The following is a 26,899-nucleotide window of genomic DNA, read 5'->3' on the forward strand; positions in this document are numbered from 1 at the left end:
TGGAGCATCACAGGAGCAGTGTGTGTGCATGTGTGCGTGTGTGTGCGTGTGTGTGTGTGCATTCTATAATAATACGAATTTAAATACATGATTTTGGTCTTCTTCATGTTAACTGTCAGGGCCCAGATTTAGACAGAACTGCAGCAGATGAGCCGCTGCAGTCTCTCTTTAGCGTTGAACAGCAGCACCAGATCATCTACATCACTTGCTGTTGTGGTAAGTCTGCCAGCCTGTGCTTTTATTTATAAATGTTTTTGTCTTTAGGGCTGCCAGATGGAAAAAAATAAAATGTCCATAAACTGAACCACAAGGTCATACATTCTAATTCTGTGGTAGCATCAATTAAAACAATACTAAAAACAAGACCGAGTCAATTAACGGCGACTCCAGCGAGGCTTCATTTCGGCAGTCTATTTTATCTGTACTGGACTATGGGCATATAATCTATCGTCATGCAGCCGCCTCCACACTCAAGCCTCTGGACTCGGTTTACCACTCAGCTCTGAGATTTATTACTGGTGACCGCTACAACACTCATCACTGTATGATAAGGTGGGCTGGTCTTCTCTGACTGAGAGGCGCAATAATCATTGGCACCTCTTTATTTATAAAGCCCTGATTGGAAAATCACCACCTTATATCTCATCCATGCTACGTCTGAAACCTAGTCACATTCCAACTCGCTCCAGAGATTGGTCTTCTGGTTCCTTTTGCCAGTTCGGAACTGGGAAAGACTGCTTTCAGCTTTGGTGCACCTGATTCTTGGAATCTCTTGCAACAAGAGCTGAAATTGAATACCCTAGTATCTATTGGCCATTTTAGGAATTTATATAATAACCGTGCAGTACCTGTATGCAACTGTTTTAACTGATTGCTGTCAACATGCAACTGTTTTAACCGTTTGTTGTCAACATTATCGTTTTTCATTGTAAATGAGGGTCGCTCCCTCAATGATCTCTCTGAGAATCTTAAATAAAGGTTGAATGAAAGTAGTCTATGACGTAGGATTCCTATTTTGCCCAGTTACTAGCCTTTCTTTAAACTAAGCATTTTCTCTTTGATCATGCTCTCAAGCTTGATGGCGTCTGCGGCAAACTTGCGGATGCCATCGGACAGCTTCTCCACGGCCATCCTGTCCTCGTTGTGCTGCCATCGGAACGCCCTCTCGTCCATCTGCACCTTCTCTTGTTCGCAGGCCTTGGCGTTCGGCTCGCTGAGCATCTCGGCGACGGCGCTGTGATCCTGGCTGAGCTCTTCCAGCAGTCCTGGCGAAATGGTCAGCAGGTCGCAGCCGGCCAGGGCCTTCACCTCCCCCGCGCTTCTGAACGAGGCGCCCATCACCTCGGTGCTGTAGCCAAACTTCTTGTAGTAGTTGTAGATCTTGGTCACGCCGATTACCCCCGGATCCTCGTGTGGCTCGTAACTCTTGCGGTCCGTGTTCTCCTTGTACCAATCGAGGATACGTCCAACAAAGGGTGAGATGAGGGTGACCTTTGCTTCTGCACAGGCCACGGCCTGAGCAAAGGAGAACAGCAGGGTCATGTTGCAATGGATCCCGTGTTCCTCCTCTAGCTCCCCGCCAGCCTGGATGCCTTCCCATGTCGAGGACAGTTTGATGAGGACACGTTCCTTACCGATGCCCGCCTCTTCATACAAATCGATGAGTCTCAGGGCCCCGGCGATCATCGCGGCTTTATCAAAGGACAGCCTCGCATCCACCTCAGTGGAGACCCTTCCGGGGACCTTCTTGAGGATTTCCAGGCCAAAGCTCACAAAAAGCTTGTCCATGGTGTCCGTCACCTGCTCCTCGTCCGTTCCGCCCTTTGCGATGCCATATTTGATGGCCTGGTCCACGAGGTGTTGGTAGTCCGGCATGTTGGATGCGGCCAGGATGAGAGATGGGTTGGTCGTTGCATCTTGTGGTTTGTACTGATCGATGGCGTTAAAATCCCCTGTGTCTGCAACGACCACAGTGTATTGCTTCAGCTGACTCAAAGCCGACTGCATCTATCTTCCTTTGTCGGGTAATACTGTTCAGCGAAGCTCACCGCCATTCACATCCTCATATACACAGCTGGCTTTGAAAAGACTAGCCGATGATGTCATCCATGCCCAAATATGGAGAATCTGAGCCCCATCTCAATAAAATAAAATATATATATGTAAAAGAAAATGAGTGGGACTGCCACAGTGTGTACCAAACATTTGGTCTGATCCGTCCAGCAGCTTGCGAGATTAGACAGACACACAGATGACATGAAGAAGGGCAGAAGATCATGCTGGCTCAAAGTGAAGTGGATGTGTTACATGGAACAAGGATAAGAATGTTACCCTGTCCAAATATAAAATGGATGCCTCATTCAGGAGACTTGTGGTCATTAAGGACGTACGATCATCAACACCTCCTCTACCACCCTGTTTCAGAGTTCTCCAGGGATCAAGATTATCTCTACCACCCTGTTTCAGAGTTCTCCAAACAGTAGCATTCCACAGGCCTATTATGTTCTACAGCTCTCTGGTTTAAGACCGAATGCTAGAGACTGTAAGACACAATAAATTATAGCTGTAAGCATTGAGGCAAGAAGACAATAATATATAATTAGTTTGGACTCTGTATATAATTAGATCCCTGATTATATATTGATATCATTAGAGTTTAAATACATATTCATGCAATATTAATGATAATCGACATTTGAAACTTTTAAACTGTAAGATTTTTTTTTTTAATGACATGGGGTTCCTGGGGTTATTTCCATTGTGTTAAATGAACTGATAATTAGAGTAATAGTGGAAAATGTTTGTTTTTAAATGCATATTCACGAACCCTATTATCCTGCAGTATAAACAAATCGACAATTCAAACTTTTAAACTGAGATTTATTTTTTAATAATGTGTTGATAATTTGGTTGTTGTGGGTTGTTCTGTCTTTGTTCCAGTGTATATATTTTTGTACTTTCACTTTACACCCTTAATAGCAAACAAATGCTATCTACAAATCTACAAAACGTAGCAAAAGAAATGCACAAAATGTGTCTAAAATACCTTAATGCAGCTGCAGCTTACCAACACCTTCTGTTTTACCATTTACCATGGTTCCTTAAAGGGATAGTTCAACAATATTTTTTTTCTTTTTCTATCGATTTGTTACCCCATGGAGACTTGAATTCATGGATATTTTTTCATTTTTGTCGCATTCCTAAGCCAATAATTTGAGATACAAAGGAGACTCTTTGTGTCTCCTATACCGGAACCACTGTCAGTCATCAAATTATTGGCTTAAGAATGTGACAAAAACAAAAAAATATCCATGAAAAAAGTATCCATGGGGTGACTAATTGTAAAAAAAAAGTCATTTTGGGGGTGAACTATCCATTTAAGTCAGATTCAAAACAACAGTACTGACATTTGTTTATGGGATTTTCTGTGACCATTGCAATGCTTAGCATGTTCCTCAAGTGGTACAAAAGTATGCACTTGTCTTCCGGTGGGCGGACGTAAAAATAAGAGCGCCATTTACATGTAATATGCAGTCTTTTGTAGAATACTTTTCATTGTTGCTACACTTAAAGGGGTTTATTACACAGCCTTTTTTTTTTTTTTATATATATTTTTGTGGGCTTTTTTCTGCCTTTATTGATAGGATAGTAGGCCGACAGGAAATGGGGAGGGAGATGGGGGGGGGGGGGGGTGACACACAGCAAAGGTCCTCGGGACCGGGAGCCGAACCCGCTGCCAATCTGGATTACCAGCATAATGTGGTATGCGCCTGGACCGCTAGGCCAGCGGGCGCCCTATTACACGGCTTGGTTGAATGTTTGATTCTGATTGGTCAGTCATTGAATTCAGCTGTGTGTTATTTCTGGATAATGACTGCTGAGCTCAATAACAGACCGCTGTGTAATCAAAGACTCAGAGCACCTGATGCGCCGCTTGATTTTGTGCTGCATCCAACATGACAGCCATGTAAACAAACACACAACGTCATTTACAGCTAAAAATTGCTCTAAAGAACGTTTTTTAAACATTTGAAGCGAGTAATAGACAATGCAGAAAGCGAAAATGTTATCAACACTTCCTTGTTTTCCGAGGCGACGTGTCCGCCCAGCGCAACACTTACGGTATACTTTCATTACCGTAAGCGAAGAAATACTTTGTTTTGTTATTATTTAACAATAATTAAAAAAACCTTCCCCTCTTCCCTCCCCCTAACACCACGGTGGATTCGAACCCACAACCTCCGTGGTGGTGGGTAGGCACTTTACCACTGTGCCACCGTGCTGATCTCAGCAATATTAATGAAAGGTTTTAATTTCATTTTAGCTTTTTTTATTACACTGGCACCTTGAGAAAAGCCTCTGTCAAAAAAAAAAGTAGTACTGAAGAAATATTGTTAGAGGGCTTTAAGAGGCTTAATGCACTAGGCTTGGCCTCTCTGACTCATGAAACTGTGTGATTAGAAAGGATAACTGGGAGCAAGACGGGGATAAAATACCTTTTGTTCACTATGCTTTTGTCTCTATGGTGGTATGGAAATGAGCAGAATAAATGTGGATGAGCAGCAGCGCTGGGGGAAATTGTAAATTATTGCTAAATCATACATTTAAAAAAATCTCACTTGAGGTTGGCGTGCATGCACACACACACACACACACACGCACACACACACACACGCATACATATACGCATGCACATGCATGCACAAAAGCACACACATGTTGGATTGGATTAGTGTTGGAATTTGTAGGGTTTTACTCGCCATACTCGGGCATCATGTGTGCATACCAACACACACGTTTAGCTTCAAGCACCTGCACCTACACACACACACACACACACACACACACACACACACACACACACACACACACACACACACACACACACACACACACACACACACACACACACACACACACACACACACACACACACACACACACACACACACACACACACACACACACACACATCCTTGCCTTGGGCTTCCTGTTTGTAATTCATTTGAGACAGCAGCGCGAGGCAACATGCAGGCTTAACGAGAGAAACCGTAGAACTACTTCCAAACCAGACAGTAATATCAGCACACTGATTAGCATTCACAAACGGTTTCCATTCAAGCTGCAATCTAACTGAACTGCAAAAATTAAATACATAAATAAATAATCTAATACAAACAAAACACATGAACAAATTCAATGTTGGAATCTGAAAAAATGCAATGCAAATTGGAAACAGTTGAATACCAACAGATTTGTTTTTCTTCAAAGAGTTTTTGTAAAATAACAGTGAAACAGTTTAATCTTCACTGCAGTAATAATCCCCTGCAGGTTTACGACCAGACTGTCTGCTTAAGAGTCCATTATGTCATGTAACATTACCCAGCAGAATAGTTGCCAAGTGGCAGCAAATTAAGCAACCACTATTACGTGTGTGTGTGTGTGTGTGTGTGTGTGTGTGTGTGTGTGTGTGAGTGTGAGTGTGAGTGTGAGTGTGAGTGTGAGTGTGAGTGTGTGTGTGTGTGTGTGTGTGTGTGCGTGTGCGTGTGTGTACCATACTTGTGAGGACCAGATGTCCCAAAAGGTATGGTAGAATGTTCCACAATTGTCCTGGTCCTCACAAGACAAATGGCTGTTTTATGGTCAATCTAATAAATAAAAGTTAGCCTTACAATTAGATAAAAGATTCAAGTTAGGGTTAGGTTTAGGATTAGGCATCTAGAGGTTATGTTTAAGGGTTAAGGTTAGAGTTTTCCCAATGTTATACTTGAGTTTTGTGCCAATGCCAATGTCACGCATCGAAAAATAGCCAATATACAAGCTCACAACACTGTGACACATTGTGAGCTTGTAGATGTGCAATTTTTTGGACTATGTTCAGCTATTGTCAATGCCGTCCTAAAATGTTGATATCCTCACAAGTATAGTTATACAAACATGTGTGTGTATGTGAGCGTTCGCGCGTGCACTCGTGCATGTGTGTCATGTTATTTCTTTATTTAGGATCCCCAATTATACCCATCATTCATCTCAATTCCATGACCATCACAGCTCAGTCAAAAGATAAAACAATATGGGCTGATGAATAAACCCTCAAGCTGACTGACAGCTGAATACAACCTCCTGTTAAATCAGAGGCGCTCTCCGTGGTGCTGAAGCTGCAGAATGCAGCGAAGCAGTAATGGTGCCGGCTCTGCCTGGTAGTAACTGTCCATCCATGGTATTAAACACAGCTGTACCTGGTAGGTCAGCACCGCCTCTGACCCAATCTGAGCAAATTCACTGCTCCAGTGTTCAGGTCTACATCTCTCTCTCTCTATCTCTCTCTCTCTCTGTATAGGACCCTGTAGTTTCATGTTGGATAATAGTGCATGAGACAGTGAGTTGCCACTGAGGTGTGTGTGTGTGTGTGTGTGTGTGTGTGTGTGTGTGTGTGTGTGTGTGTGTGTGTGTGTGTGTGTGTGTGTGTGTGTTATTTGGAGGAGTGGACTTGAGATTGCTTGTCAAGTTGCACATTTTCCCCACTCATCAGATTGTCATTTAAATGTATCCACTTAAATCCTCTATTCTCAGTGAAACTTGAGCTGCAATTGTACTTGGTCTCTTCTTGTATCCTTCTACGCTGAATCCCGACCTTGTAGATCGGCTATTTCTGGCGAATGTTTTGTTACTAGTTGAGAGACCCTCCCCTTGAAGTGTAGCTCATCTCCACATTTACGGAAATAATTGGCTGGACCCGACTCACTGAAGCAATACTCCTGATTGTTTACTTATATTCTCTCTCTCTCTATATATATATCGCCTGTGCATCACCTTGCCTCTCGGGCGATAGGTTAATCCAGGGGTGATGGTGAGGGGTGTGGTCTTACCTCCCAGGTGATAGGTTCCTCCAGTGATGATGGTGAGGGGAGGGGTTGCGCGGACAGCCGATGATTCATCGCCATCAATCATCAACATGGCGAGGTTCTCCTTGGCGACCAGTCGAACCGCGTGCCATTGACCATCGTTAAGACCTGAACCTACCGGAACACAAACACCATCACAGTTCACTTCTTTGATAACATTGATATTTAATTTACGCTTTTGCAGACTTCACAGCATAGGGCTCTTAACACAGTGCTTCTTGGTGAAATTTAGAGCGAGTTTAAAGCCATACTTGGTAAGTACCTAAACAAGTAAGACGCGCGAACGCTGGAAGCGAACGCAGCTCGAAAATATTGTGTATTTACGGACTTGTAATCCGTGTTATTTCACCGTGATGGGGAGAGAACATTGACTGTGTGTGTGTGTGTGTGTGTGTGTGTGTGTGTGTGTGTGGCAGGCTGTTGTGCATTGTCTAAATTCCTGCACTCTGGCGCACTCGGGTGGCTGCTTACAGGCAGTGCACACATGTGAGTCACATGGGGGCGCGAGCCAATGAGAGCATGAACACAGACAGAATCACAGACAGACACACACACAGACAGACACACACACAACCTGAGCAGGGTTACATAGTAAGCTCCACTTGGTCGGAGGCGCGGCTTCGCCGCGCCTCCTTCCGCGCCTCCTTCCGCGTTCGCAATAACGATTTTTAGCAACCTCTGCTGGTCACTACCGTCATTGCAGGTCTTTAGTGTATGCCTGCATTTCCCAGAATTCCATTTGTTCTCACCGGAAGCGTTTCAAAAAGCGCTCTTTTTGTTGTTTTATACTATCTGCGGATCGTTTCTCTTAGCCAGTGGAGCTTTAGTTACCGTGAGCTGTGCTTTCTTTTGCTGTTGTTTTTCCATCTTCAAATCCTATAAAGCCATAAAAACAGCGTGAAATTCCTTTTTGTTACTAGGGCGGTAGTTCCGGGACAAACAGGAAACCGGTGCATTTCCGTTTCCGTTTTCCGGCCGGATGACGTCATTTTCGCGGGAAAGACGCCCCTGTCCACTTTCAATAGAAAATATGCTTATAAAAGACTTTCGGGGTGAAATTCATGGAATGGGTGTTGTGATTTTTTTTTTTTTTGAAAAAGTTACCTAACATTACTTTAAATGCAAAAAAATATATTGACTCTAGCTGTATACAGGTACAAAAAAAGATCTAAGCAGTTTTATGAATTGAAAAGAAAGAATGGTCACAGACATGCAGTATATCAGCTGCGGATATCATTTACCAGGTGGATATAGTGGATAGTGGCTAGTTTGAATTTACCAATTTTGTGCGTGTGTGTGTGTGCGTGCGTGTGTGTACAGTCTGCGTGTATCCTTGGTATTTTTTGGAGAGCTGTGTGCCATTTCCTGCTATTGATTTTCTCCCAGCATGCATTTGGAGATCATTGCTTTCATTTCAGCAGGGGTCTGATCTAATTAACCTTCATCAACACGGTGACAGGTACACATCCACAATAGTGAGTTGGTTTGATGTAATCATTAACCCTTAGATAACCTCTTCAATGTCATGGAATGTAGATGTATGCTATGTATTCACGCACGCACGCACACGCGCGCACACACACACGCGCACACACACACGCACACACAGTGGTGGAAAAAAGTACTCAAATGTTTTACTTAAGTAAATTGATCAATACTGCAATGTAGAAATACTCTGTTAAAAGTAAGAGTCCGGAATTCAAAGTATTGGTATAAAAAAGTACTTAAAGTACCATAAAGTAGAAAGTACTCAGTATGCAGACTGTCCCATTTCGCAAAGTTTTTAAATATATAAAATGCATAAAAATCTTTTTGAAAATAGCAGATAAGCTCACAATGCGTCGCATCGCGACACATTGTGAGCTTGTAGATCGGCTATTTTCAAATGGCCGAAATGTATATAGGGCTGAAGTGGTTTTGTAATGATAATCAAACCTACAAAGTAACTAAAGTTTTCAAATAATTGCAGTGGAGTAAAAGTACAATATTTGCCTCTGAAATTAGTGGAGTAGAAGTAAAAGTAAATACTCCAGTAAAGTAAAAAACACCTCAAAATTGTACTTAAGTACAGTAATTGAGTACATGTACTTTGTTATTTTACACCACTGCATGCACACGCACACGCACACGCACACACACACACACACACACACACACACACACACACACACACACACACACACACACACATACACACACACACTTATTAGAAGCAGAATCTGTGACAGTGATTACAAATTAATCACATCCTATATGACACACACATAAGGAACTCTTTAAATCCCATTTAAGTCTAGTATCGGTTGCTTCATTAAATTAGAATAAAATGTGTACTGCACCGCAGAATAATAATCAGATCTCGAATAATATGAAGCAATATAAATGCAAGTCCATGAATGGGGGTTTGTTGGTGGGAGGTATATCGGGTGGTGGTGCTGGCCGGGGGGGTGTTGAGGCTGTGTCTGTCTAGACGAGACATACAGGAAATCAGTCCTTTGAGGGGGTAAAAAAGTCAATGCCTGAAGCTCAAAACTGTCTGGCTGGCTATGAAGATAGTCCCAGAGATACCTTGCCGCTATCAGAGGCCGCGTGTGTTGAATTGTATTTCCATTGATTTTGGGCTACATTTGCCTCCGGGATCAATGACGCATAAAAGGCAGTCAGCACCTGACTGATCCAATTTTGAGAGAGACACAGAGAGAGAGAGAGGGAGAGACTGAGATGGAAATGAGGGGTTGGTGTGAAGCAGTAGAGAAATACAATAACAAAGATTCAAGCAGACATCGGACATACAGTAGCAGACAAATCCTCTCATCTCCTCCTGCAGTCCTATACATATTGATATTGATATATCAATTGATATTGATTGACGTGTGAATACATTGTGTGCTTGTGGCTCTCATGAACACAGCTGATTTTCAGATTCAGATTCTCAGTTCCAATCAGTTCTGCATTTTGAAAGACCGGTGGTTCTCAACTAGTGGTCCAGGGACCACCAGTGGTCCTTGAGGAGTTTCCAGGCGGTCCCCAGCTAAATGATGGAGAGTTGGTATTAACCAAATGGACCCTTATAGATCATGAGAGTGTTAAATGTTACATTTTACGCTCTCAATAGTAAAATTATTGTTAACAAAATTTTACAAAATCTTATGCAACGAAAACAAAATATTCTAAGTTTTGGGTCTGAGAGGCAAAATCTCATCAAATTGGTGGTCCTTGGCTCAAACGCAGAATAAATAATGGACCTTGATATGAAAAGGGTTGAAGACCACTGTCCTTGACCACCTTCTGCTTCCTAAGGCTAATTCCTGACAGGGGTCGCCACAGCAGATCATCTGTTTCCGTCCGTTTCGGTGCTTTGCATCTTCCTCGGTCACTCCAGCCGGCTGCATGGCCTCTCTCACTGCATCCATAAACCTTCTCTTTGGCCTTCCTCTTCTCCTCTCGCCTCACAGCACATCCTTCTCCCAACATGCCCCTCAACGCTCCGCCGCACTTGTCCAAACCATCGCTCAATGAACTGTTAACTAAAGAGCTGGAGAGATGGGGAGAACCTATAGCCCTGGTCCAGAGCGTTAATGAGTTCTCTCTAGCGCCCTGCCAGGCGCTCGGCTCTGCTCATAGACAAGGAATTCCACTGCCCTGCGAGGGCTCCAACTGTAGTAAAACCAAAACCACTTCGATACTCACTGAAATAAAGGCTGTTTTGTGTTGTTGAAAGTCTATTCTCGGAGGCGGAAAGCCTCTCAGCACCCCACCTTCTCTGTAAAATACACCTTTTGGGCAGAAAATAAAATATGTCTGCGAGACAGAAATTATTTGATTTACTCCACTGCGCCCTCTACAGATCTGGTCGATATAAATGACCATTGAGCAGATCTGTAGAGGGCGCAGTGGCGTAAATAAAATAATTTCCATCTCGCGGACATGGAAGTGGTTTTGTTTACTTTTACTACAGTTAGAGCCCTCGCAGGGCAGTGGAATTCCTTGTCTATGAGCAGAGCCGAGCGCCTGGCAGGGCGTTAGAGAGAACTCACTAACGCTCTGGACCAGGGCTAGGGAGAACCCTGTGTGTGTGTGTGTGTGTGTGTGTGTGTGTGTGTGTGTGTGTGTGTGTGTGTGTGTGTGTGTGTGTGTGTGTGTGTGTGTGTGTGTGTGTGTGTCCGTCCTACCCGATGAAATGTCTATGTGGTTGGTCTTCATCGTCCGTGTCACGTTGATGTGCACAGTGACCTTGCCGTCCTCAAGGTCGATCTCCAGCGTCCCGTCGTCGAGGTGACTGAAGAGGAGGAGCCCGTCTGGGTTCCAGGTGCGGAACTGGAAGCCCACGGATACAGCGTTGTGATTGGCTCGTCCCGGGAGCTGCAGGAAGCTGGTGGCGTTGAAGAACGCGGGGAAGAAGTGGGTCTCCACACAGGAGAAGGACACGTTACGCTGTTAGAGAGAGATTGAGGGGGGAGAGAGAGACAAACAGACGACATACATACAGACAGACAGACAGACAGACAGACAGACAGACAGACAGACAGACAGACAGACAGAAATAGAGAAAGGAATAAGAGAGAAACGGAGAGATAGAGAGAGATAATTTTACTTCATTAAAAACACATGAAACTAGAAAAAGTGCTCCTCGGAGCACAGGTCTCCGCCAGGTCAGGTAGGTTATTGTGGCCTCCTGGTGGCGCTATAATAGGCCAATGTGAAAAGGGTGCCATTTCTTCTTAGGCCTTGCACGGCAATCGGACACTGCATTCATGATTTGAGGCATTTTGTTCAAAATTTTTTTTTTGCTAAATTAGACCTGCTGGTGGCGCTATAACAGGCCAATGTTAAAAGGGTGGCATTTTCTCCTCAACATGGTGTGAATGTGTGTGCAAAGTGTGACCGCAATCGGACGCTGCGTTCATGATTTGCGGCATTTTGTTCAAAACAAGCCACTACTGCAAACTTTAGGTGTCAATCTTAGCCAATCAGGATGTAATATGAAAAATCAAACACATCCGTCTTGATGACATGACTATAGAGATCATCTTTACAGATTTGCGTGAAATTTGGATAAAATCGGAAGGAGTAATATAAAGAAAATGTTTTACATATGTCGGCCTCCTGGTGGCGCTATAAAAGGCAGATGTGAAAAATGCTGGGCAAAGGTTTTTCCTTGACCTCTAGGGAGTGCGCTTACAAAGTTTTACACAGATCGGTGCAGTTATAGGTAAAAACACGAATCGGCCTGTTATAGCGCCACCATGAGGCTGATTTGAAAATGTTCAAGTGGCAATTCGTCCTCGGCATAGTGTAAATATGCGTGCAAAATTTCAAGGAAATTGCATGCTGTGTTGATTAGGGGTGGGACGATATGGGTATCTCACGATACGATATCTGTGGCGATATTAGGCCCTCGATAACAATAATATTACAATATTCGATATACATGATATATTATGCGATATCACGATATATTGCATGAAATTTCACCAACGATATATCACGATAGTCCTTGTATTCAATTCATAAACAGATAAAATAGCACCAAACAGTTCAAAATCATCATCACACAAATACAGAGTCGGAAAAAAACGTATCACAAAAAATATATATATATATATATATTTTTTCCCGGCAGTATATCGATTATTTATCGCGGGAGGAAGTGTCGCGATATATCGCGATATCGATATATCGTCCCACCCCTAGTGTTGATGATTTGAGGCATTTTGTTCAAAACGGAGCACTCCTGCAAACAAAAAATCTGTAGGAGTACTGTCAGAAATTGCACAAATCGGCCTCCTGGTGGTGCTATAAAAGGCCCATGTGAAAAGTTTGGGGCAGAGGTTCTGCTGTGGCATCCAGGAAGTGTGTGTGCACAGTTTCACGGCGAGCAAGCCAACGGTGCCGGAGATTAGCTGTACACAGACAGAATGACGGACACACGGACGGACGGACGGACGGACGGACGGACGGACGGACGGACGGACGGACGGACGGACAGACACACACACACGGACGGACGGACAGAGGGCAAAACATACTCTCTCGCCATGCCTTTCGGCCTGGCGGAGACAACAATACATTGGCTCTGTCCAAAACTGTTACTCTTCAGGATTCAAATTCAATCAGACTGCAGGACAGCCTTTCAGATTTGCTGTTAAGCAACAGCCTCCTCCATTACCAGTTGCACCGTGGATCACAACAATGGGGAGTACAGAGGCCTGTATGAGGAGTTGAGTGGTGTGACAACAACAATACCATCAGTTCAACATAGGTAGGACCAATGAACTGGTACAGGCAAGAAGAGGCCTTATAACTCCCAACACCATCCGTGGAGATGAGTTGGAGAAGCATGGACACCTACATGTTCCTGGGTGTACACATGAACAACACACTGGACTGGACCGACAATACTGAGGCCCTCTACAGGAAAGGACAGAGCTAGCTGTTCTTCCTGAGGAGACTCAGGTCCTTCAAAGTGTGCAACAGGCTGCTGCACATTTTCAGGGAACCTCTATACCAGATGTGTTTTTGGTTAAGTAGTGTTGGTGTCAGTGGTGAATTTTATAATGATCTCTTCCACAAAGCACCTAGACTGACACGCGCTCATAATCTGTGCACCTAACACTAATGTTTGTTGTGTGTGTCTCTTACAAAGCTGGAGGTGTTGAGTTTCTTGCGGCGGGCCAGGTCAGTGATGTTGTCTCCATTGTAGTTGATGCTCTCCATGCAGCCTCTGAAGTTTTTCCTTCCCACGTCTAGCGGCTTCCCACTGTACGGCATTCCACCAAAACTCAACTAGACAAGGTCATGAAGAAAGACACAGAGAGAGAGAGAGAGAGAGAGAGAGAAAGAAAGAAAGAAAAAGACAAGAGAAGAAAAGAGAAGACAAGCATAAGTAGGTCGAGTAAATCCCAGTCCAGACTTTCAACCACTTGTAAGAGAAATCTAACACTGCGGCGGATTGAAAACCAAAACAGGCGAGTAGAGTCGAGTAGAGAGTTGAGCCGCTTCCATGCAGCGGAAAAGCAGCAATAGAGGGTTCTTGGAAGAAGGGTGTAGAATTTACGACACAAAAATACATGTGTTTATCTTTCTGGCTCAGCTGCAGCTGAAGTGAAGTGTTGTTACCAGTGTGTGTGTGTGTGTGTGTGTGTGTGTGTGTGTGTGTGTGTGTGTGTGTGTGTGTGTGTGTGTGTGTGTGTGTGTGTGTGTGTGTGTGTGTGTGTGTGTGTGTGCATGTGGTGATGCTTCACTGGTCTTAGTAATTAGTGCCAAGAGCAGACACAAGTGGATATTCAGACTGAACTGGGGGTGCACTCAACAGACCAACACACACACACACACACACACACACACACACACACACACACACACACACACACACACACACACACACACACACACACACACACACACACACACACACACACACACACACACACACACACAGCTTGGTGGTAAACACAGAGTGAAAGGCCTATCTCCGGAAAGACTCAGTCGGTCAGTACACACACACACACACACACACACACACACACACACACACACACACACACACACACACACACACACACACACACACACACACACACACACACACACACACACACACACACACACACACACACACACACACACACACACACACACAGAGAGAGAGAGAGAAACACATCCACTGTGTTGTATAGATTTCCCCACAGATCTCTTACATGGACAGATTTACTTTAATTGGAGCGTGGTTTCCATGGCTGTATCCCTACTTAACATAGAAACTGTATCAGCAGTTACATGTTAAAGGCCATGTACAGCACGCGCTCGCGCGCACGTGCGCTCACATGCACGCACACACGCGCAGTGATACACAGGATGCTCATTATACATTCTAAAATCAATTTCCTACTTTAACCCATTAAGACCGGGAACGCAGCTAGCTGTGTCATTTTTAGGTTTGAGCTAAAAAGCATTATTTTACACTTTGGCTATTCAAAAATAGCAGATCTACAAGCTCGCACCGAGTGCCGCGCTACGAGCTTGTAGATCTGCTATTTTTGAAACATTGTGAAAATATGTGCAAATGTTGAATATATATATATTCTTTTAAAGCGAACATTTTTAACTCAAATCTTTGCTTCTGGGGGTCCCTGGAAAAAAAGATTTTGAGATGGGGGTCCGTGGCCAAATACATATCATTTTGGGGGTCCTTGACATGAAAAAGCCACTGACACCACTGATATAGCAACATTAATTTATCAGAAAACTGTTGGGATTTAGAAGACATTTGTAGAATCGGCCTCAGGTCTTAAGGGGTTAAGCTGCACTTGTGTTCCACGTTGAGACATTAATTACAGAATATGTGTATTATGGATTAGTCATACAGCACACAGTAAAAACCAATAACTAATTTCCTGTGTCATCAAACCGCTCAGAGACACTGGAGGCCAGTCTTGCCAGAACAAAACAGCAACACCAGCAAGAGAGCAAATGAGAGAGAAAAGACAGAGAGAGCTACAGCGAAAGTTCTCAACTTCAGGCCCTGGGAACCCAAGGGGGTCCCGGAGGGAGTTCCAGGGGGTCCCCCAGCCAAATGATAGTTAGTTAGGATGGTAAATTGCCGTTCTGCAACTCCAAGAGAGTACAAATGGACCCTTTACGGGTCCATTGGGTTCCATTTGTGATCTCAGAGTGGAATTAACATATTACAGGTTGAGGTTGCATTTTACAGTGTAAATTGGCCTGTAAAAAAAACGATAAAAAACAACGGTTGAGAATTACCGAGCTAAAGGAAGAGAGAAACACAAGCAGAGGAACTGGAAGAGTCTGCTGTTCTGCTGTGTTCATGTTGTGTATCTCTAATGTGTTAAAGGGATAGTTCATCCAAATTGGCTATCTTTTAGCCAATAATTTGCGGACCGGTAGGAAGCGGGTCCGGTAGGAGACACAAAGGAGACTCTTTGTGTCTCCTATACCGGAACCACTGCCAGTCATCAAATTATTGGCTTAGGAATGCGACAAAAACAAAAAAATATCCATGAATTCAAGTCTCCATGGGGTGACTAATCGATAGAAAAAAGGTCAGTTTGGGGGTGAACTACCCCTTTAATGTCGTGTATCTACTGTGTTAATGTCGTGTATCTCTGCTGCTCTACTGTGCGTCCGTCAGGTCCTCTCACCTCATAGTCCAGGTCCAGGTGGTCAAACTATAATAACCTTTACACATCCAGTATTGTGTCCTCTCACCTCATAGTCCAGGTCCAGGTGGTCAAACTCTCCGTTGGTCCTGAAGTGCTGTGTGTGTCTGTCCAGGGTGAAGTTGACGTTGCGTCGGTAGCGTTCGATCACCACCGAGTGCCAGTGGTGGTCGTCCAACAGGCTGCCTGTCGTCACAGAGGTGTGACCCAGAATGGAGCCGTACTGGTTACTGCCTGTTGATGACCAGCACAACACCACCAATGAAGAGGAGGAGGAGGAGAAGCGTGAGAGAAAGTGTGCGTGCGTGCGTGTGTGTGTGTGTTTGAGCACAAAAGTTTGAGCACCACTGATATAGCAATGTTTTTTTCAGATAAATTAAGACATTTGTTGAGACATTTGACAGTTAAAAATGTTAAAAACATATATTTTCGAAGATTTGCACAAATTTTCACTATTTAAAATAGCATATCTACAAAATAGCAGATCTACATGCTCAGTACCGTGCGACAAGCTTGTAGATCTGCTATTTTTGATTAGCCAAAGAAATCTAAAATGACAGAGATGCGTCCCCGGATTGAATGGGTTAGAGGAGAACTTGAAAGAGAACAAGCCATCACCCCAACTGTTCTCCATCAGAGGCAGGACGATAGAGTGTGTGTAAGTGTATGTGTGTGTGTGTGTGTGCGTGTGCGTGTGCGTGTGCGTGTGTGTGTGTGTGTGTGTGTGTGTGTGTGTGTGTGTGTGTGTGTGTGTGTGTGTGTGTGTGTGTGTGTGTGTGTGTGTGTGTGTGTGTGTGTGTGTGTCTCACCCAGGTTGATCTGCAGCAGTAGTCTGGCCATGTGGAGCTCCAGGGTGATGTAGTCTCCCTGCTGACCTTCACCGTGAAGGATCACACCCTCGCTCTCTGACGTCTTGAACTTCAGCGAGATCACGTCCTTGATGATCTTCATCTTCTTCACCTGAACAAAGGTTTTCACATAACATAACGCCTCAACACTCTCCACAATGTTGAGTGATGTTCTGCCTGGACTTTAGATGTTTGGGATATTAGATGTCCCGTTCAGGGCATATTTTCAAGACTTTACATGCAACTATGGTTTACTTAAAGGCGTTGCATTCCTCTGTTGTGTCAATGCCTCTGCTTCTGATTACCCCGCTGTGATTATTCAGTTTTATGGCCGACAGGGATATGTTTTATTCCTGCTTCTGCTCAGACTGAATTAAATACGTGCATTTATTTTGGGGGAATGCAGACTGTCTGATATGTTTGACATTCATAATATCACAATTTAATGACATCAATCTATTTTGGGCACGTTTTCCAAATTTGTCAAAACCTTTCAACCTTTCTAAGTTGTTAGAAAGTCACGTTGGATAAGAGCATCAGATGAAGCCCAGTAAAGATGATACTAACATGGTTTAATAACACGTCATTTTGTGCACATGAATATGTTTCAGTGTACTTCTATGTTATAATTAAAACAGAGCTTTAACTTGTACAACTACAAATATATGTAATTAAACACCTCTATTAGCCAGCATGACAAACCCACATATATGATAGAAATAACTTGGTCAAATTGATGCTGGTTAGATTCATAATGAGACATCATTTATCTCACTACTACTAAATGAGAAGTTATTTGTGAAAAATAGTGACAGTTGTACCTTGAAACGATATGAGATTACTCCCTGTCCGTCAAAGTTGATTACGTCAGACCCTGAGAGAGAGAGAGAGAGAGAGAGAGAGAGAGAGAGAGAGAGAGAGAGAGAGAGAGAGAGAGAATTATCAATATTAATAAATAAATGGAGTGTCATTCTCCAAAGTGATTTACATTCAACCATTCTCACACCAACGGCAGATGGAACCAAGCAAGGCGTCAAACCTGCTCATCGGGAAGCACTTAGGGGTGCAGTGTCTTTGTTCACGACGCTACGAATGTGCGTGTGCGCATGTGTGTGTGTGTTCTCTGTATTCTCTGTATTGTGTGGTGCTGTAAGGCAAGCATAGTTGATGTCAAATTTACTTGCTGGGTTTCCACCTGGGGCAGCGACGCAGAGCAAGGACGTATAGAAGGTAATTAAACTCATAGCGGAAAATAGAATATAGCATTTGATCAAAGCAGGAACTATGGCATCAATCCTATTTCTGCAGCGAGGTCACTCGGTGAAAGTTAACATAGCAGTCAGTTGTTTCCATATCAGCCCTAAGGCTTACCATATCAACCCTGATTATTTGAAACTAGAGGTATTAAACGTAGGTGAACACCTACGTTGCACCGCAGATCCGACCAATATATGTGTTGTCATAGTGACATGCCAATATAAGGGCGTATCGGGTTTGTTTATGGTTATGTCTGAGTCACAGTGGCATGGCCATGGTCCTGCCTATAATGGGCGTATCAGATTTGTTTATGGTTATGTCTGAGTCATAGTGACGTGGCCGTGGTCCGCCCGCCCGTCCTCCCATTGACCAATTTTAATATATTGTACATGTACAATTAAAGCATTCCATAAGCGAGAGAGGGCACAGAAAGGGTCAAATATCACTGTGTGATGTTCGGTCGCATACTAATTTGTATTAATGTCCTTTAGAGGATCTAACCTCATCATTCTCTGTTTCATTCATTAGCTTTGAAACTATTTATTTTGTGTTGATCCTGGGTTAATGATGTAAATGAGAAGCACAGGGGATCCTGCCTCATTACACCCTCACAAACATGTACACGTTTACAATCACACATCACACACTTCCGTGCACACATACGCCTAAAGATACACAATCCGCTTTGAATCGAACATTCGCCTAGAGATACTCTAAACTGAAAATGCAAGTGAACATTTGCACACACGAGCACACACACACAAATAGGAAAGTACATGCACACAGACACACATGGATACACACACAGCTTGATTTCATGCCGTTCTATGCAGATTAATCATAATGGGATATTGCTACCAATTATCATACATTATCATAACCCAGAATCGAGGGGTTTGTTTGAAGGATAGTTGGAGGGCGAGCAATGGATGGATGAATAGAGGGACGAATGGATGGATAGATATAGTAGGGCTTTGCCCCAAAAGTCGAGTATTTTTATACGCATTGGTGATCGATATGTGTCACAATATTTTGTTTGATTTGGATGGATGATGGATGGATGATGGATGGATGGATGGATGGAAGGAAGGGTGTGTTGTTGCAGTTGAAATAGTGAAGTGAAGTGTTCTATGAACGCTTTTAATTTACCTTTTTGTCGTACTTCGAAACATCAATATTTCATCACATTTAGAGGCCCTCAGTTGTGGAGCTCTCTAGATGCATCACTCAAGTCTTCACTATCCTTCCCAATATTTAAGAAAAATGTATCGCTAACAGCTCTTTTTTTTTTCTGTCTTTTTCTTCTTTTGAGCAGTTTTTGTGTTTTTTTTTTTTTATTTGCACCACTGCTCCCCTTGGAAACTTGTATTATTTTGTATTGTTCTTATTGAACTTCTAATCCTGTTGTTTAATGATTTCTCCCATGAAGGAAAGGATTCCAAATAAGCCAGCCGGCTTCTTCCTTTCCTTGCACAGCACTTGTCATTTAATATGTATTGTTTCTGTTTTTGTTATAACAATGTGCTAAAAAACTAAACTAAACTAAACTAAACTAAACTAATGCTCCTACCCACTTTGTAATCATGTTTCTGGAATGAAAGATGCATGATTGCACGTGCGTCACTAACACCAGTAATTTATGCAGTCTTAATTGAAAATTGCTATCAAAAATCAGCTTTTAATAGGATGAGAGCTGAGAGGCTACAAGTGTTAATTTACTGGATCACAGACAGACAGACAGACAGACAGACAGACACACAGACACACACACGCGTGCACTGCGCACACAGGTTTCATCTTCAAATTCAATCATTATGTTGAATTATCTTATAATGAAGGAACATCGACTGTGTGATCATTACTTTCTCACCCATCCAACCCATCCAGAGTTTCAAGAGCATATATTATATAATCGACATATTGATTGCGTGCATGTGTGCGTGTGTGTGTCAGAGAATGTGAGCGGAAATGAGCAGGGGGATTAGCTGAGCTATAGTGGCCAGGAGAATGCAGCTGGCTGTTCACAGTCATAGCCACCGGGAAACTAGCTGGTGGAATCCAGACCGATTCGCTCCGAGATTCCAGGCCAACCGGGAGCTCCCAGCCAGCAGCCTTGAGCTATGGGAGCCAACACACAGGCATCGGCATCCCACACCCAATGGTGGAAAAAGTACAACAATTTTGAACTTAAGTAAAAGTATCAATACTGCAATGTAGAAACACTCTGTTACAAGTAAAGGTCCGGAATTCTAAATGAATTTACTTGAGTAAAAGTACAAAAGTATTGCTATAAAAAGTTTTCAAATGTATAAAATGTATTAAAATCTTTTGAAAATAGCAGATCTATAAGCTCAGCTTGTAGATCGGCTATTTTCAAATGGCCGAAATGTATATAGGGCTGAAGTGGTTAATGTATGTTTTGTGATAATAATCCAAATCTAAGTAACTTAAGTTTTCAAATAATTGTAGTGGAGTAAAAGTATAATATTTGCCTGTAGTGGAGTAGAAGTAAAAGTACTGAAAATTGGAAATTTAAAATGTACAAAAGTACAGTACTAGAGTAAATGTACGCATGCATGCGTGCGTGCTCGTGTGTGTGATCTTTCTGCAAATATACCATACACCAGATGTTGTAGCGGTCAGCAAAGATTAAACCAGATGTGGTAGCGGTCAATGAAGAATAAACCAGATGTTGTAGCGGTCAATGAAGAATAAACCAGATGTTGTAGCGGTCAATGAAGAATAAACCAGATGTTGTAGCCATCAATGAATAATACATCAGATATTGTAGCCGTCAATAAACAATACAATACAATACAATACAATACAATACAATACAATACAATACAATACAATACAATACAATACAATACAATACAATACAATACAATACAATACAATACAATAAATGAATAAGTGTTTGTTTTAGAGGGGAGGGTCATACAATGATGTATTTAAAAAAATCCTTGCTTGGGTGGTAAAGTGCCTGCCCACACCGTGGAGGTTGTGGGTTCGAATCCACCATGGTGCATCCGGCTTTGTCCAGCGTCTACGCCATAGGTCCTCAATAGGCGGACCGCGGTCCATGACCGGACCGCAGCACACCTCTCTGCGGACCCTGGGCAAATAATAGTTTTCAATTCTCCGTTGTATTCACTGGATGCAGCTCCGAATGCAGCTCCGAATGTGAACTGACTGTGTGTGTGTGCGCGCACGCGTGTGTGGCACATACACCTGCAACTAATTTTGTTTGACACAGTGGGAAATATTTTGATTGAGATTTTTTGATTCAACTTTAGCTGGAGAAAAGCGCTACAATTTGTCCTCCTTTCTTAGGGTCCTTTTGGTCTGGGTTTAAAAAGAAAAGTGTTCTTAATTGTGCCACAACACAATACCTCTCCTGATTATTAACAGAGCACTTTTGGAGGGGAATATTTGTCAAAGTGAAAAAAGTTATTTTCATACTCTGCACCCCAGTATAGTTAAGTTGGTTGGTTGGGAGGGGATCCGATTTGTATGAAGCTTGGCTTGATTGACCGACTTTAATAAACGGATAAGCGGCACCTGTCAGCAGGGAGTGTTGGGCGGGAGGAGTAGGACGAAGGCTCTACGTCCTCCCGGTGGGGGCTCCTCACTGGTAGGTGAGTCAGTAGGATATAACAGCAGTGACAACACAGAAATGTGTGTGGAGGAAGAAATTGGCACAACGACTAAATTGGGGAGAAAAAGGGGTAAGAAGCAAAACAGAGAGAGAGAGAGAGAGTGTGAGAGTGAGTGTGAGTGTGAGTGTATGTGTGTGTGTGTGTGTGTGTGTGTGTGTGTGTGTGTGTGTGTGTGTGTGTGTGTGTGTGTGAGTGTGTGTGTGTTGTGTACTCACAGTAGGAGCATCCATAGAGCTCTATTCTCAGGCCGATGCGTCCCTCCTCACTCCAGTCCAGAGGAATCAGCCTCAGGAAGCGAGCCACGATGCTCTGCTGGAGCTCATGACGAACCGCACTCTCTGAGTTGGAGTTTCCAGAGAAGGCCTGTGGGGGATACACACACACATGCACACACACACACACACACACACCAAAAGTCAGTGGGTGCAGGAGATGAGCGGGTGATACACAGGTCTACACGGACAGAAGTTGCACCTTCATAGACCTCTGAGAGGAAGAAGACAGACCGCCCAGAGAGACCCTCACAGTGAGAGCTCAGAGGTACAGCAGGATGAGGGGCTGACAGAGGGACACATGGTGTTCCTTGAGACAAGCTAATGTGTGCCGGTGGAATCTGAGACAATTTTTGCATTGGTATATATTACGCTGTATGTTGGCTGACAAACAGCATGGGTCAGAGCAGTGGTGGAAAAGCTGCTCATAATTGTTTACTTAACCCTCGTAGGGTCTTCGTGTTTTAGTCACACCCAGGGCCTTCGGGTCACTTTGACCCGAAGGCCCAGTGTGAAAATTTCCATTTTCATGAAAATGAAAATTTTCATTTTCATATCACATGTTTAGTACAGTAAATAAGGCAAATAGAAGAAGTTTCATAGAGAACAAAAAATGTTTACATACGTTTAATTCATGTTGAAAATGTTAAACCGGGTCAAAAGGACCCGAGGACCCTACGAGGGTTAAGTAAAAGTATCAATACTGCAATGTAGAAAATGTATGAGAAAATAGCAGCTCACAATGCGTCGCATCAGCTTGTAGATCGGCTTTTTTCAAATTGCAAAAATGTATATATGGCTGAAGTGGTTAATGTATGTTTTGTAATAATTATCAAAATCTAACTAGTAGTATAATCTACTAATAGTAACCGTAACTAAAGTTTTCAAATAATTGTAGTGGAGTTAAAGTTTAATATTTGTCTCCGGGATGGAGTAGAAGTAAAAGTACTGACAATTAAAAAATACTCCAGTAAAGTAAAACAAAAATCCTTGAAAGAGTGCTTAAGTACAGTGCTTGAGTAAATGTACTTAGTTACTTTACACCACTGCGTCAGAGTGGCAAAATTGGCAGTGATTCAAAAGAATTTAAACGTTCAGATGGAGCATCCTCAGTACAGGATGGGTCACCTCCTCCTCATTTGCACAACAACCATATTACTCCTCGGTGTGGACAATGCCACCATCCCCTGCCCCTCCAATATGTACTATAATTGGCTCTTAACGTGACTGACTAAAACTGCTGATGAGTTTCATCTTAGGAGCCCTACCTATTTATCATAGGAGTCCTAAGATAAATAGGGCTTCGGTTTCCGGCTTCCGATAGAGATGATGTGATTAATTTACAGCAATAACACTTTCTTGGAAGGGAGGGAAGGGGGGAGGGTAGGAAGGAAGGAAGTAAGGAAGAAAAGAAACAACAGATGGAGCTTAAAAACGATATGAAGGAGTAAAAACATACATATATATAATGATGATTAATAGCATTTTAGTGGACTGTGGGTTTAAAAGCATGAAGAACTTGAAAGGAGGTCTCTCTCTCTCTCTCTCTCTCTCTCTCTCTCTCTCTCTCTCTCTCTCTCTCTCTCTCTCTCTCTCTCTCTCTCTCTCTCTCTCTCTCTCTCTCTCTCTCTCTCTCTCTCTCTCTCTCTCTCTCTCTCTCTCTCTCTCTCTCTCTCTTATATCCTCCTCTTATCTTCACCTGCCTGGAGGAATATCTCAATTGAAAAGCATCACTATACAAAGCAAGGAGGAGGAGGGGGGGTGGGGGGGGGTAGAGGACGAAGATGAGTAAAAAGTTGTGAAGTGGAACCTAAATGACTCTGCTTACTCGACCATTTAATTCTCTCAGCTACAGAATGAAGCCATTAACCAGACAACCACTGTGTTGAACTGAGTGTGTGTGTGTGTGTGTGTATGTGTGTATGTGTGTATGTGTGTGTGTGTGTGTGTGTGTGTGTGTGTGTGTGTGTGTGTGTGTGTGTGTGTGTGTGTGTGTGTGTGTGTGAATTTTAACTCGATGTTAACTCGAGAGCTTAGCTACTTTAAAGTGCTGTTTAATTGGAAACCAAGGTCATTTATAGCAACAAAAGTGACGAAGTGCTGACATTAAGTTTCACTTCAGACTCTGTGTGTGTGTGTGTGTGTGTGTGTGTGTGTGTGTGTGTGTGTGTGTGTGTGTGTGTGTGTGTGTGTGTGCGTGCGCGTGCACATGCACACACGGCCTACTGAATATTAAAAGTACATGAAACAGCTAAGCTGCAGAACATCGTGCATCAACAACCTCATACGAGAGCTTCAAAACCCACTGAATATGAATTGATTCAACACAAATAGTAAACACTATTTATTACTCCATTATATAAGACAAATGTGTATGAATAATTGGGCAACATTAAAAAGTGTTTCAATAAGAATTAAAAGAAACATTGTTTTGAAAAGTTCAATGGAGATAAAAATGTGAATGAATGTTGAATGTGAAAAGGAGATCTATCTAAACCAACTGCTCCTACAGCTGCTCAGTGTGCATGCACATGCACAAGCACACGTAACACACACACACACACACACACACACACACACACACACACACACACACACACACACACACACACACACACACACACACACACACACACACACACACACACACACACACACACACACACACACACACACACACACACACACACACGTTTACGTCCATGGTTACAATTCTACAACTCTTGCAGAAAAATAAACTTCCCTTGATGCTCTGAAATGAGGCTGCTCTATCACCTCTAGGTCTATGTGTTCATGGTTTTCATTTATTCTTGTCAGTGACTTTTAATTTCCATAGAAGTCTTATCTTTAATGGTATAAGCTGGCATGAAAGAGGATGATGTTCGAGTCTTTTTGAAGCGGCTGCATCAGAATTGATCTTAGAAGAGGCGTCACATTAATTCATGGAGATAGAACGAAGACCTAAATACGTATCAGTTACTTCCTCTGTGGTCCCATTAATTTAATTTCAACATTTTGGATTGTGTTGTACAATGTCGTAGATAAATTATTATCACCATCAGCAATTAGGGCAACAACAGCCCGAAGGTTTATGAAACAGGCTCTATGCACGGTTTGAAATTGAATCCTGCGCTAGTGCCATCTGGCTGGGGGAAACAAATGGCCTCTTCCCCCTCAATAACTGAAAGGCACCTAGGCTACAAACTGCTCCAATAAAGTTTCTAGTTGGCCACAGATAGCAGCCCACTGTTGCGTTGTATGCAGCTCACTCATGTGAGAGTGTGAAATGGTTTGTAAAACCTCTGTGCGTTTTCAATATAGTCCCCTGGCTACTGCTATGAACTGAGAATATGCTCTTACTTAATATGCTTGCATAGAAATGCTTTAACAAAAACAAGCTGCCCTGTGGTGGTGCAGGGGTCAAGGCCGGACATATCACCATGTACAACTGGCCTTACTCTCAGCTTGGAGGATGACCTCTGCACTAGCAACTCCTACAGGCAGGTGCCTGTTCAGTGGGGAGCTGAACTGGGAGGATTAGCATGTCCTCCCCAACCCGATCTCACACAACAAAGTGAAATAGCACGGAATGAAAACTCGGTAAATAGACGACTAGAAAACCAGAAAAGCCGTGCATAGGAGCCGCCAATCCCACAGTGGAAGCAGAGCAGTCCCCACAACATGATTTCCGATTATGTGCCTATTGGTATATAACTCGGACAGCGCTGAGTAGGCTCAAGCGACCGTCGCAACGTTCAGCACGGCAACTCGCTCGCTTTAGCTCGCTCGGCGGTGCTTCGCGTGGCTCCAGTTTGCTTGAGACTGCGCGCCTCCGACATGGTCCAAAACGTAACAAAGTCAATGGAGGGGATTCGCGGCTCCTATGCACGGGTCGTCTATGTACGGAATGTCAATCCGTGCTATTTAAAAATAAAAAAATTATGATGTTCAGCTTTTTCATGTATTTTACTGACTTGTTGAAATTGCTGAAAGCTGGTAAACCATAAATGTCTGTATGGTCAGTGAAATCGTTCGAGTATTGCTCAACATTTCCTGTGCTCATTGTTTCAAACTTCTGCGTCTCAAAACTGAAAAAAGGCTTGCCAATAGTTGATCTACAAACTCACAACGTGTGTGAATTGTGAGCTTGTAGACCTGCTATTTTCTGAAGTTTTCGGAGAATGTTCGTCTACACTGACTAAACAGGGACGCCAGGTTGAAAGTGGTTAGTGTTTATTTTCAAACAACTGAATGTAGGCTAAGTTGCTTCATATGATTATAATATAATGCATTGAATTCAGTTCCGCTCAGTTCCATTTTAAAGTTAAAATAACAAATCAGGAGCTAAATGCTTGCATTGCAGCAGCTGATGTGGTACAGATTGGAATGAGAGATCTCTTTAGTGCAATCGTAACAGAGTGACGTGTAACGTCTAGAATGATAGATCAAAACAGCTTGCAACAGCTTAGATAGATCCCTTTAGTGGGGTGGTAACAGTAGAGTGATGTGTAGAAAAGAGCTTGCAGGTCAACTAGAAAAAAACAGGGGCAGTACAAACTGGTCACAGACAGGTAAAAATGAATAGAGTCCGCTCACTGTAATCAAACCCAGCCTTTGCTGCTACAATCCAAAGACCACTATAACGCCATTTATTTAAAAAAAACATTTCAGAACATGAGTAGGTACGGCCATACAGGGACAGCAGGGTGGGACATATCATGCACTCAATTTAAAAGAACAAGGTAGCGACTGACATTAAAACAATGTATTTTATGG

The 26,899-nt window shown here is 43.0% G+C and overlaps 2 protein-coding genes across 2 annotated transcripts in view; both read right to left on the minus strand.

The window, feature by feature from the left end:
- The window catches only part of LOC308077004 (contactin-associated protein-like 2), a gene marked incomplete at both ends in the record, with an annotated part of 139,943 nt that overhangs the window by 92,542 nt on the left and 20,502 nt on the right, over positions 1–26,899 (minus strand). Inside the window, 7 exon segments of the mRNA XM_080417533.1 lie at positions 6,870–7,019; positions 11,078–11,339; positions 13,548–13,691; positions 16,134–16,318; positions 16,894–17,044; positions 17,754–17,806; positions 22,067–22,214. Coding sequence (XP_080273659.1) covers positions 6,870–7,019; positions 11,078–11,339; positions 13,548–13,691; positions 16,134–16,318; positions 16,894–17,044; positions 17,754–17,806; positions 22,067–22,214 — 1,093 coding nt within the window.
- Positions 1,027–2,028, minus strand: LOC308077550 (transaldolase-like; the record flags this gene model as incomplete). The annotated part of the gene is made up of 1 exon (XM_080418299.1): positions 1,027–2,028. The coding sequence occupies exon 1, from the start codon at positions 2,005–2,007 to the stop codon at positions 1,027–1,029; it is 981 nt and encodes a 326-aa protein (XP_080274425.1). The 5' UTR covers positions 2,008–2,028.

Source organism: Gymnoscopelus braueri (genome assembly GCF_963280865.1).
Source record: "Gymnoscopelus braueri genome assembly, chromosome: 21".
In the NCBI taxonomy this organism is placed as follows: Eukaryota; Metazoa; Chordata; class Actinopteri; order Myctophiformes; family Myctophidae; genus Gymnoscopelus; species Gymnoscopelus braueri.